The sequence below is a fragment of the Mycteria americana genome, chromosome 12, assembly GCF_035582795.1.
Source record: "Mycteria americana isolate JAX WOST 10 ecotype Jacksonville Zoo and Gardens chromosome 12, USCA_MyAme_1.0, whole genome shotgun sequence".
In the NCBI taxonomy this organism is placed as follows: Eukaryota; Metazoa; Chordata; class Aves; order Ciconiiformes; family Ciconiidae; genus Mycteria; species Mycteria americana.
Window position 1 is genome coordinate 14360680 of NC_134376.1, and position 12132 is coordinate 14372811.

Below are 12132 nucleotides of genomic sequence, written 5' to 3' on the forward strand. Positions count from 1 at the left end.
AACAATGTTTGTTTCAACAGACTCAAGCTTGAAAAAAAACTTAAGCAAGGATGTTACTGACAGATTAACACAAAGTTTTTGTTTAGTAGGTATGAGAAACCCTACTTGACTTTTTATCTCAGTTTAGCAGTAAATTGTCACACAAAGTTAGAGATACAAGACCATAACTTTGTTATGAATTTGATTATGGGCTGTCACAGTCAATTGACAACATTTGCCATTAAGCAGAAAGTGTATTTTTCTTTTGTTGTTAATGAGATACTCAGTACTGAGAAAAACAGAACATCGACATCAAGCTGCTACGGTCTCAAACGAACAGATGCATATTCTGTTCTTTACAGCTGGCTATAAAGAGGGTACATGGAGCATCACAAACAAACCAAACAAAAAATCCCTACAAGAAAACACCGATCCCATCGTTAACATTAAACAAGGGCCCTACCTCGGTGTGTATTACTCAAAAAAAGCACTTTCACAATAAAGCTGGCACTTTATCTGCAGTCAGACCCAGCACACACTCCTGCCTGCAGCGAGGTTTGCACAAGTTCTGGCTCTTCACAGCTCTCTGGCCTGGCCCTGCAAAACTTCACTGCCAAACTGACACCCTGCCTGTGCTCCCGCGTGGGAGAGAGGGGTCCTGCTGGCACCGCTCATTTTGGACTTCGGAGGCAGTTCCTTCCACTGCAGGCTTCTAGCTGGCAGCCTGTTAACCGCCCTCTTCCAGGGGACAAACTAGCAACTGCCACCAGACAATACTTTTTGTTTGGTTTTGGTTTTTTGTTGGTTTTGGGCTTTTGGGGCTTTTTGTTTCTTTGGTTTTTAAATCTGACTTTGCCTACTGCTGCACTATAGTGAAGGTATTGTTATCTCCTCAGAAATAATTTTTATGAGTTAATATAAGTATTTAGAAATATTAGTGCTTCCGTGATATCGGATCTGCCTTTGATAACTCCAGCATTTCTAGCTCTGGTGTTTTTTTAAAAACTTGACGTATTTTTGTTCTGGGGAAGGCAGAATTTCTCATCCTGAAGAAATGAGACCTCCGTAAAGCAAATCAGCTCAGGGAACTCAAATGCCTGCACTTCTTTGACGTGCTGGCTCAGGATTTACGCTCTGCTGGAGTGAGCCAGCAGGCTCTTTAGGAAGGGAAATGCAGACATGAGAGGGCACTGGCCCACGCTTGAGCTATGCCCTCGCCGGCAGCGTGGACACCCGTTACTGGTTTGCAGAACCAGGGGCTCAATCACTACAGTCCCTACAACCAACAAGGATCTACTCACGTGCAGTCAAGCCAGCGAGCTCAGTTTATCCACATACGATATACATAAGCTATTGTGCCAAAAAAATGTTACAATTTAAAAAACTGCACAAAATTATGGAATCCAAAACTTCTGTCCAAGCTGTGAAAAAATGAAGCTTGAAATAGAATGCAACTTCATTTCAACAGCTTCCAGAATTTAATCCAGGTTATTTCCAATCACTACCAGGATACTATTAGGGAAAACAGGAAGATACTTTATCTAAGAAGCAGTTACTCTGTTTTGAAATAATCCTTTTGCTCTAGTCTAATGATTTTAATTTTTTAAGGACATGTCAGTGGTTTAGTCAACTTAGTACTCAAGGACTTCTGCTTGCTTTCAGGCTCAAAAATCTTCACTCAGGAACATCGCTAAAATGATTAACTGGAAACACTATTGCTTGAACTATGATTTAAAACTGGCTGTGAAACATATCAAGTGCTTGCATCACCCAAATATTTACTTCTTGTAAAGCTTCACAGAGGTTTTGGTGTCTTCTTAAACATTACCAAGGTCTTTTCATCTAGTGAGAAATAAAGCAAGCAGATCCTACCATACTTTAAATTGAGTCATTAAGCATTCATTATCAGTTTAACAAAAAATAAGAAAGACCGCCACAAGGAAGGAGAAGACTGTTTCAAGTAATGTTTTAATTCACTTACCAAGTTCTGTGGCTGCTGTAGAAGCTTTATCAGAGAGGGATGGCTGTAACCTAATTAAAAAGAACAAAGAAAGAAAACAGTTATTTCTATCTGGTTTTGATAAACTAATGTAAAGCATAACCTAGAGAATACCCTTAACTTAATGCTTAACTGTTTCTGTGTAACTTGTGTACATTTAACTATTAATAACAGAACTTCTTTCGAAGTAAGACAAACCTCTCTTCTTTTACAAAATATATTATCTGGAACTTTGGTACAAATTTTGTGTCAGGCAATAACAAAACATATTTTAGTACTGGAAGTTAAAAATTGAACACAAAAATAAACGAACATGACACGGATCTTTGGCCTGACAGGGCCCAATTGAAACATCATCGTCTCTACCAAGTACTGCGGGACTGACATTATTAAATGCTTGCTCGCTCTCCTTTCTAGGTTCCCCCCGTCTATTTGGTTTCTCTACGGTACGTGCGGACCTCTCCCTCAATTGAGAGCAGAAATCACGTTCTGCCAATGCAGCCCACAAGCCGGTGTTTCTGTTAGTCACCATTTAGCTGTGCTACAGAAGCGTCTCCAGCTTCTCCTGCCTGCAGCAGGCTGCCTACCGTTCTTGCTCGCCGTAACCCTGGCCTGCCTGCCTTAGGTGGCTCTCACTGAGCCCTGACCACCCAACAGGCACTTCAGAAACGGCTTCTGATGCTCTGAACCACAGAGGGAAGCTCCCCATGCAGCTGTGTCCATTTACGGTAGCTGGTGCTGCACTCCTGGTCTCACAGCAATTTTTACCCCCCTTGAATATCAGAGTGATTATTCCTAGCACAGTAACAGAGCTCCCCCCTCCCCACCCGTGCTTTTTAACTGATTGGATTTTTCCTCATTGTAAAATCAACTTAGAAACATATATTCCCTCCTTTATGCTTTTCTTCCATGCAGTTCCCCAGTCTTTGGCAGCTGACCATAAGAAACAGACAAGCAAAAATCCACATATTTACCGACTTCCCAAAGAAAGCTCATTTAGCAATTGTAATTCCAGTGCATTATAATGCACTAACAAAATATCAGCGAGGGCTTTTTGTCCCTCAGCAGATACAGCCGGATGGTGCAAGGTAACCTTACTAGCACAGCAGTGCTCTTCTCAGAGATGGTTTTCCATGGCAGATGCAATGAGCAGACCCAGCAGGGTAAGCCCTCAGACTCCAGCAGACTTTTGCCGATGGCTTGACAGCGCTCCTTGACATCTGTCGCAGTTGGATGGCATTCATCACCGCTATCCTCTACAATGCCATCTGAACACTCTCTCTGTGCAAGACGCTGCCAGACTTGTTCTGAGATGTGCACGTACTGGCCTCCACATTATCGAGGCTTTCGCTTATATATACACACTCACATTTATTTGCACGCATGAAGATGCATATTCTACCCCTGCATACTGCAGATGTTCATGCGTGATCATTAATAACCCTACCAGAAGGAAGAGGCTGTCTACATAGACAGCCATACGCTTGAGACTCACGGACTAATAAGTGCCCAAATCTCTAACCCGCCACAACCCGTTAGTTATTCCAAGACATCTGTCTGGAAATCTTTCCTTCTCAGTCATAGATTTACATCCCTCAGCTGTGCATCACCATAAAAAAACCTGTTCGATAAATTGCTGTCTCGTATTAAAGAAGGAGATTCTGCACTTTTCACTTTCTCTCATGACCTTTTTTTTTCCTTCCCATTTTCCTTACTTTGACAAACTTTTAGTTGGAAAAAGATGCAACAATTTGTCCTTTTTACCCAGAAACATCAAGATACTAAGGGTGCTTCAGGTTTAACACAACAAAGGTGCTTAATTTATACCCATTCTGCAGGATAACTTGCTTGCTTACACGTGAACCAACGTATCTGATGTTAAAAAAAAAAAGGGGGGAATCTTCACCAAAGGAGCCCAGAAAATTTCATTTTAAGCCTGATTTCCAATGTATGAAATGCCAAAGCCAGAGATTAACATCATCTTTTATATTCCCTTGTAGAAACAGTTGGAAACCTCATCTTCCCTACTGCTCAAGAAGTTAGACTGCTCTAATTTTATTACAAAAGCTTATCATGTCTCTGAACTCCTCATTCTAGTTGAATGACAACAGCCCTGATTATCCTGTCTGAGCAATGGAGCATTAGGCTACTGCGTTAACAAATTGATTATAAATTCCATTTTGAATATTTTTGTTCAAAACAAGGAAATATCCAGATTGTTTTAACTGCATGTCATGCTGCAAAGAATCTGTTAAAATTATTATGAAGCTAATACAAGTGGTTATTTGGGACACAGACAACTAAATCTACATTACATCTGCTGTCATGGGAAGAACTGTTGTTAGGCTAGAGGGAATGACACAGTTGAAAGCTGTGTCACCGAGAGCTGTAGCTGTGGCTACCGCTGAGAGCACCTTTGAGAGCATATGTATTGTTTCAGAAATCTCCAAACTAAACCGTATGGAAGTTTTTTATAAATAGCTACCATTGCTTAGGAAGCTTAACCATTAACTCTGGTATTGCTTGTAAGAACGTGTAAGTCTGTTGCTGGTGTTAAGATGCATGAATAACGCAGAGATCTTTGCATCTTCTCTTATGTAACACAAATTCAAGGCTTCTATTACCCCCAACTTATCATTTTCCACCCACACAAGATGTCTCTCCCCTTTTCTTCTCTTCAGGCCGAGTGGCCCGGTCTTCCTCCCAACACTCCCTATTCCGCTGGCGCATCCTCAAACAGCCCCCAGTGAAATAAGAGAGAATTCTTAAAGCCTGACTATTTCTGAAAGAGTTGGTCTGCGTGTAGAAAGATGCTGAACTGGTACGTGGGTTCACAGCCATAAAACTAACACCAGGAAGAAGGAAACGGTTAAATAACTATGGTAGACAAAGTCAAAAAGCTCTAGGCTGAGACGGCAAACAGACAGTAACTTGTTTCATTGCCATGACCAGTGCAAGGGTTTGTAGCTTTACGAATTCCCTCTCAAATACATTCCTGTAAGAAGTGACAGAGCTGGCTCTTAAGAGAAGGGCACCTGCTTCATCACTTTTGCTGTGTGTCTAGATCAATGCGACAGGAAAGTACATGTCCTCCAGGCTCCGGAATGTGCCTGTCTGCAAAAGGGAAAAAAACTGGAGGCTGCTAAAATAATGGGATGGAGAAAGCCGAAAGAATCCATTTGAACTGAGCAGCAGGCTGCTGTCAATAATACCAAACTACACCTCTCCGCATCTCCCCAAACAAAACCAGACCTTCCCGGCACTGAGAAACAGATTGTTCCATTTGCTATTCCAGGATGTTTGCTAGTAAACACATCGATAGACTCCCCTCTTCCATTTGGCTCCATGGGGTTTCTAACTCTATTAGGCAGATTAGATACAGGTTTAAAGCAGTATCTTGCGCTACAACTTCCCAAAAACCATGTGGTAAAAAACTGTTTTAATTTTTGTTTTTCGGCAAGAAGCAGCCCAGAACATCTTTACCTAGAGGTTTTTTATACTTTAATTCTTATCTCTCTGCACAGGCACTTATTACCTCTCAACCACTGCTGGTAAATATATTCTAGTGTAGCAGATCATTATTAAATCTTGGGGAGTCCTGACAGATTCATAAAAGGTTTTATTGGATTTACTTGCAGAGAGATAAGCACAGATGACTAGCAAGCACCTTGTGATCTTGTTTTGGTGTCCCAGTTTAGAACCCAACTCTGTCACCAAGAAGGACATCATTAGCAACCTCTGCAGCTTCAGACAGTCAGCCTTGTCATTCATTACAACTTAAAAAAATAAATTACTGCTGTGTGTTCAGTTAGATCTAGGTCAGCCTGTAAGTATTAAATTTCCATTTACTTCTTGTGGCTACACATCATAGAGCCATTATCTGAGAAGCAGTATGAAGCACTGTACTATAGTTCCTTTGAGACTGAGGAACACGTCCTCTAGGACCAAAAACCCCCCAGTTTATCCTCAAGAAGGCATTGCCACACATGAAGGAAGAGCTAGATGGCTTAGCTGAGGATCAGTTATAGGTACTGGAGTCTTATATCTATGTCACCAGTTTCAATCAACCAGAGAAAGTAAACTGCAGAAGCCCCTGCTATTATATCCCATGACTAGTATATGTATCTCAAGAGAGGTCATGGATCTCAGTTCAGTTACGGTCGCATATGACATTATAAGCATATCTAATAGTGCTACAGATATGAACAATCAGGTTTTTAGACAATTTTAACCAAATCAGGCATTATTACAGATGGTTCCAAGAAACTAAGTGATCTCTTAGACCAACTGGAATTGATTGCAGGTTCAATTCAAATGTTTAAGGGTTATGTTAACTATCTTGCAGGCAATACATTCATATGCTTTTGAAATTCACTCTCACTGAATTCAGCATTACAAGCTAAGAGCTGCATTCGCATTTCCATGGCTTGGGAAGAGCTGTCTGGGAATGAACGTATGCAGACAGTACAAATTCAGCCCCTCTCTGATTCACAGCTGAAGCAAATGTTAGCAAGAACTGCAGTTTTGCTGCCTATGCTGCACTTATGCTGTAAGCAGAGGTTGCAAGTCTCAATTATCTAGCATAAAGCATCTTTTCTCCAATATTTAATTCACTTACAAGTTACATTATATTATCAGCAGCAGCTTTCCCACTCCAGATTGCATTTTATTTCTTGAATATTTGCTTTGATAAAAGTTTTGCTATCATTGGGGGGGAAGGAATTGAGCTAGAAGAGAACTGTCAAAATTCTATTTTAAATCACAGGATTTAAGAAAAATAAATTCACACAACTAGATAAATAGCCTGGAAAAATTATTTCAAATACGTGAACTTTGTTTACTTAATTTTCCACTCCTTTCAAACCCTGAAACTCACCACTGTCCCATGCCTTAATATGTGACAGGATGTTAGAGTGAATGTATCAAGCAGCTTCACCTCTTGGTTTAAATGAATAGATCATGAAATCTTATTCATTTTTCCAACCAAGACTCTTAGGAAGACTTGGCTACAGTTCATATTTGTGGCTGGCATCCATTCAGTCAACCTCCTCTTACACGTTTTCCATCATTAGAAAGCTACAATGAGCTAAGAGAAATAAATCATTTCATGGTTGCTATTGGAGCCAAAATAATGGTGGAGGGGTTCCCAGAAACGTGATACAAATATGTCCAAACCCCAACAAGAGATGCTGTCACAGAACCTACAAAGAATAGCAAACCTTTGGCACAAGGGTGGCAGTCAACAGGAGCTAGAGAAGAAATGAGAAAGGCCAAATGAAACAGAGGTGGCTGTCCAAAAGTCAGTATCTTACTCTGATTTTGGTCATAACACCGATCCTGTCAACAGACAACTGCAGTATATGTTAACTGTCATTTAGACAACAGGAGAAAATGGGGAAAAAACCCCACAAGGTTAGCCATCAGCTCTTTTAACTTACCATTATGCTAAAAAAGGTCAGAAAAAGCTATATGGCATTTTGGATGTATAAACACTGAAGTTGTCCAGCTGTTAATAAATAGCTGCACATATTTTTTTAAGAATTTCTGCCCATTAAGAAAATACTTCCCCCCTAATACTTACATAGTTTATACACAAAAACTATATTAAAAGAGGTATGCTTGCACCATCAAGCACTAGAAGGTCAGAAAGTCTCAGTGAACTGTTTGTACGACCTTAATTTCATTCTTTCGGAGTATGCGCTGACTGACTTTCGACTACACGATCACACACTACTTTCTCCAAATCAGCATTTTTTGTGTGAAGAATGGGAGGTCTTGAACACCAAGTGCACTTCCTCCCCTAGAAACCTAAAATCCAATCCCATTTAAGTTAGATGAGCACGGGCATACAAGAATTGTGCTCCTTTGTCTCACCCCCATGTCCACATTAGCGGTGACAAAGTTATCTCAGTGCACCTTCTAAAAGACAAAAAAATATCTAGAACTTGTGTTGATGAAAATAAGCTACAAATATTGAAGAGCTCTGAAATGATTACACATTTATTGAGGGCTACACGAGAGCAAAAATATTAACTGCCTGCAAAGACGACTGAGGTAACTGAAAACCCATTGCATTCACAAGGTCTTAGATGCCAAAAATTTGGTAACAACCTGAACATCACTAAATTCTGCTTCCCAATAAAAGATGCTTGTAGGGGTGATTTTGAGTCATCACTGTTTCTATACATAGCACAACATCTACCTTTTAAACTACCCCAGCACTTCTGCTCTTTTTGCTTCTGCAGAACTGTATTTTTATGCAACTGAGAGGAACCATGGACAAGGAACAAACAAACTGAACACCTACGGGAACTTATATTCCTTGCAGTTGGGGCCTACGTCTCTGCCTTCTTGAAATTCTTCACAAAAAAAGTATCAACTGACTTTTCCCAGCACTTGACAAGTCCATTGTTTGGTCCCTCGGCCCAACTGACCTGCCACCTTTACTTTCACTCAGCACCACAGTTCAGTGTTTGGTCTTGTTTCATCCTACTGGAGCCCACATGGCCAACTCCTTTTTTCAGTTCTTTTGAGACAGAAACGTTAACTAAAGCACATAATTTAATGTCAAAATGTTTAAGTTATGTTCATTAATGTTTAAAACAGTAACATCCTGTTACAGAATCACAAAGTACACAAATCCAAAAGCAAAGACAACCTAAATTGTGGAACTTGCATATTCAAATGAAGATTAATGCTCAAGCTTCTTCCAGGTACCACTATGTACTTCAGGGGAGCTGTAAGTATTGAATTTGTAGTTTCTTCAGCTATTCAAAAACACCTCTACATAATACACAGCAGTGAGGTGTACCCTGATGACAACAAGGCATACATTATGTCAGCTTTGGTTTTTTTAGTTAATCAACCAAATTCTCTGGTAGTGGTTGAGATAAGAAAACAACAGCTTGAGGACAAACCAAAAAGTTTTGGTACAACTGTCTCCTACCTATTGGGATGGATGAAATCTGAGAGTAGAGATCCAGCATGCGATTGCCATCTACATCTACTAGGTAGTTCCCTCGGCTCTCTTCATAATTGCAAAAAAAGTGCACAGCTTCTGCATTCTTAAAGGAAAAAACAAACAACAAATAAAAAGTAGCAGTGTGTAGGAAGGTGCAACTAATGGTTATACAGCAAAATCTGATAAAAATATCTAATGGTAAGATACAAAGACACATTGCCCAGAGAGGTGGTAGATGCCCCATCCCTGGAAACCTTCAAGGTCAGGTTGGACGGGGCTCTGAGCAACCTGGTCTAGTTGAAGATGTCCCTGCTCTTGCAGGGGGGTTGGACTAGATGACCTGTAAAGGTCCCTTCCAACCCAAAGTATTCTGTGATTCTGTGATTATATTCATTGCATGGGAATTAACTGTAGAGCTATTTTTATAAAGAGGGACTGTTAAAAGGGCAAGTATGCACTTTTTCTACAGAAATGAAGCACAGACTTTGAGGAATTGCTCAGCTTGGGAAGGCAATATGCACGTAGGCTGACACACTTTTAAGTTCAAATATACCTATGTTTTGACTGGCCACTTCACAACAACTCAAAAGGCGTGTATAGTGTTTAAAGAAAAATCACTGATCCTAGCAAAATAATGCTGCAGTATTCAAAATACTGAAAAATATTTTATTCAAATGCACATATATACCATATGTAATATACTCAGCATGCAAACCCAGAGTCAGTGTTTCACCTTTGTTTTGGTATGGAATTAAACATACAAAACAGGATTTTAAAACAAGTTCTGAAATCACAGTATTAACACTCCCCAAACTCAGAAAACTTGACAAATTACCTGAATTCCATTCAGCTGCTTCATTAATTCCTGTAGAAAAACAAACAAAGAGTCTCAGGTATGTCATTACCAAATACTGGAGAAGAATGTATGCTTTGTTTTCATCATCACATAAATCATATGCAAAACTTGCAGTGTATGTGCTTACCAGGCAACTCTGCTTGCCCCATGAACTTTCACAGTGCATCTCACAAATATGACAGTCAAAACTATTAACTGTGGCATGCAGAGCTACATGGGCTGCATACACAGTTTAATTGTAAATCTCCAAAAAGGGAAAGCTGCCTCTTCTATATTGATCAACTGAACTGAGAAAACGAGAGAAATCAGAAAATGAGAGAAGCCAGAAACACACAGAAGGGATACTGGCATATTGGTTCTAGAAAGACAGCTCCTTTTTAAAACAAACAAACAAACAAACAAACAGCCCCCAAACCCAAAAACCCCAAAAATACCCACCACCACAGATACAAATACTGACTCTGCCAGAGTAAAACAATGTCCAGCAAATTGAAACTCTTGTTTCCTTTCAAAACCAAAGCATTATTTCACATCATAAAAAGCTAACTAAGTTTCTGTTTCAGCAGGAGCACAAGTAACCACGTCTGATGAGATGTTTCATCAAACTGATGCTCTTTTGCTTTCAATTGCTTCATACGGGAAGTTGGCAGTTGAGATTCAGATCTCTCCCTCAGAGAGGGGCATTTCATTCATGAGCTTTTCACTCTCAGCATCTTGATAAAAGCAGGCCTCCACTGTTGTGAAATGATGTTTATTCGTATCACATTTAAGGTTTGGAATGAAATTTGTTTTCTAGCAAGTTAAACACAGCTAAAGTAAAAAAAAAAAAAAATACAAGCCATTATACTTTGGGAACTTACTCTAGATCGTGGTCCAGGAACTTCTGTCTTCATTAGAGGTCCATCATAATCAAAATCCACATCAATTTTAGCTGCAGCTTGACTGATATATCTGTGTCCTGTAAGAAATAATGAAAACCTGAGTAGAGACCATATTTTCTGTGCTCTCCTCTCAGAATAAATATCCATACCTTACCTGACAGATAAGAGCAATTACATTGTACTGTCTGAAGTGAACTAAACACCTCATCTTTGACAAGTGTTAAAATAAAACTAATACCAGTGAGGTGGCTTTAAAGAAAAATTCGAGTGAAATGACAAGGCAACCCTAGAGACACAGAGGCAAATCCTGCTGTAAAGGACAGGAGGACTAAGAGCACGTCTGTTTCCATCTCTGCTGTCAGTCTGTCCATCATGCCTTGAGCAAGCCTTGGCCGTGGATTCCTCGCTCCTATGCAGAGCTGGTTTCGTTCGCTAGCAGCAATAACCAAAAAGCCTGATGGAGTCCACAGGTAAAAAACATTGTGATGTTCTGCAATAGCTCAAAGAACATTGTTTGGGAAGAATTTGTGTCTCAAAGGTAAATGGCTGTGTTTAAAATAAATGCAAAATCTCACATGGATCCAGCATCTTGCACTGCAGCTCTGAAATCGGGGTCAAAAATAGTTATGGTTTTTCCTCTGATCCCGCCTCTGACCTTGCTGTTCTTTATCCATGCGTGTAATTGAGGAATCATAATAAAGTCGACATCTTAATGAAAGCAAAAGGCAAAAATCTCCTGTGCTTCATCAGTTACAGGCTCTGCTCCCATTTCTGAAGTAACTGTTTCAAAATACAGTGTTTAGACATAGTTCAGAGAGACAGAGAGAGTTCTGGTAAGCATATATTCCAAATATGTATATATTCCATTAAGGGGATTACAGGATAATATGGGAATTGTACATTTGCAACAAAGGAAGTACAGACTCAAGAGCTGTACCAAGGCGACCAGCAAGCGCTTGCTCTGTACGCTGTGGTTAGGTGTTGAACTAAACTGATGTTCTTAATCATTACAGTTTTGTCACGAAGCACCCGCGAGCCCTTAGCCAGCATGGTATCATCAGCAAATTAATCTTAATAAGCTTAACGTAGGAGCATCACACGTGTACCAGATCAACACCCGAAAGATGAGGGCATAACTCGTTTTAGTCTGTGATAGGCATTTTAAGTTGGGGCAACTTGGAAAACCCAGAACGAAGATCCTCGGCTCCCCTTCGCATCAGCGGAAGCCGAGCTGCAGCTCGCCGTGCCTCGCGCGTGCCCGGGGGCCTCTGGAAGCCCGAAGCCACCGCTCCCCAGCATCACGCCCGCCGGGGCGGCACCGCCCAGCGCTAAAACCATACGGCGCACCCCGATCCGCAGAGGTCCGCACAGGGAGACGCGTGGGGAGAGACAGCCAGCACCCAGCGCGGGGAGAGCAGCGGGGCGCAGCAGGGCCGCCGGGAATCCCCGCCAGCAC

The 12132-nt window shown here is 40.8% G+C and overlaps 1 protein-coding gene across 2 annotated transcripts in view; it reads right to left on the bottom strand.

Moving 5' to 3' along the window:
- Nucleotides 1-12132, bottom strand: part of ABAT (4-aminobutyrate aminotransferase) — a 59368-nt gene that overhangs the window by 12824 nt on the left and 34412 nt on the right. For both annotated transcript variants that reach the window (XM_075514852.1, XM_075514853.1), the window contains 4 exons: nucleotides 10656-10753; nucleotides 9775-9804; nucleotides 8925-9042; nucleotides 1961-2010 (listed from right to left, as the gene is read on the bottom strand). In XM_075514852.1, the coding sequence (XP_075370967.1) occupies nucleotides 1961-2010; nucleotides 8925-9042; nucleotides 9775-9804; nucleotides 10656-10753 (296 nt within the window). The remainder of the gene's footprint in view (nucleotides 1-1960; nucleotides 2011-8924; nucleotides 9043-9774; nucleotides 9805-10655; nucleotides 10754-12132) is intronic.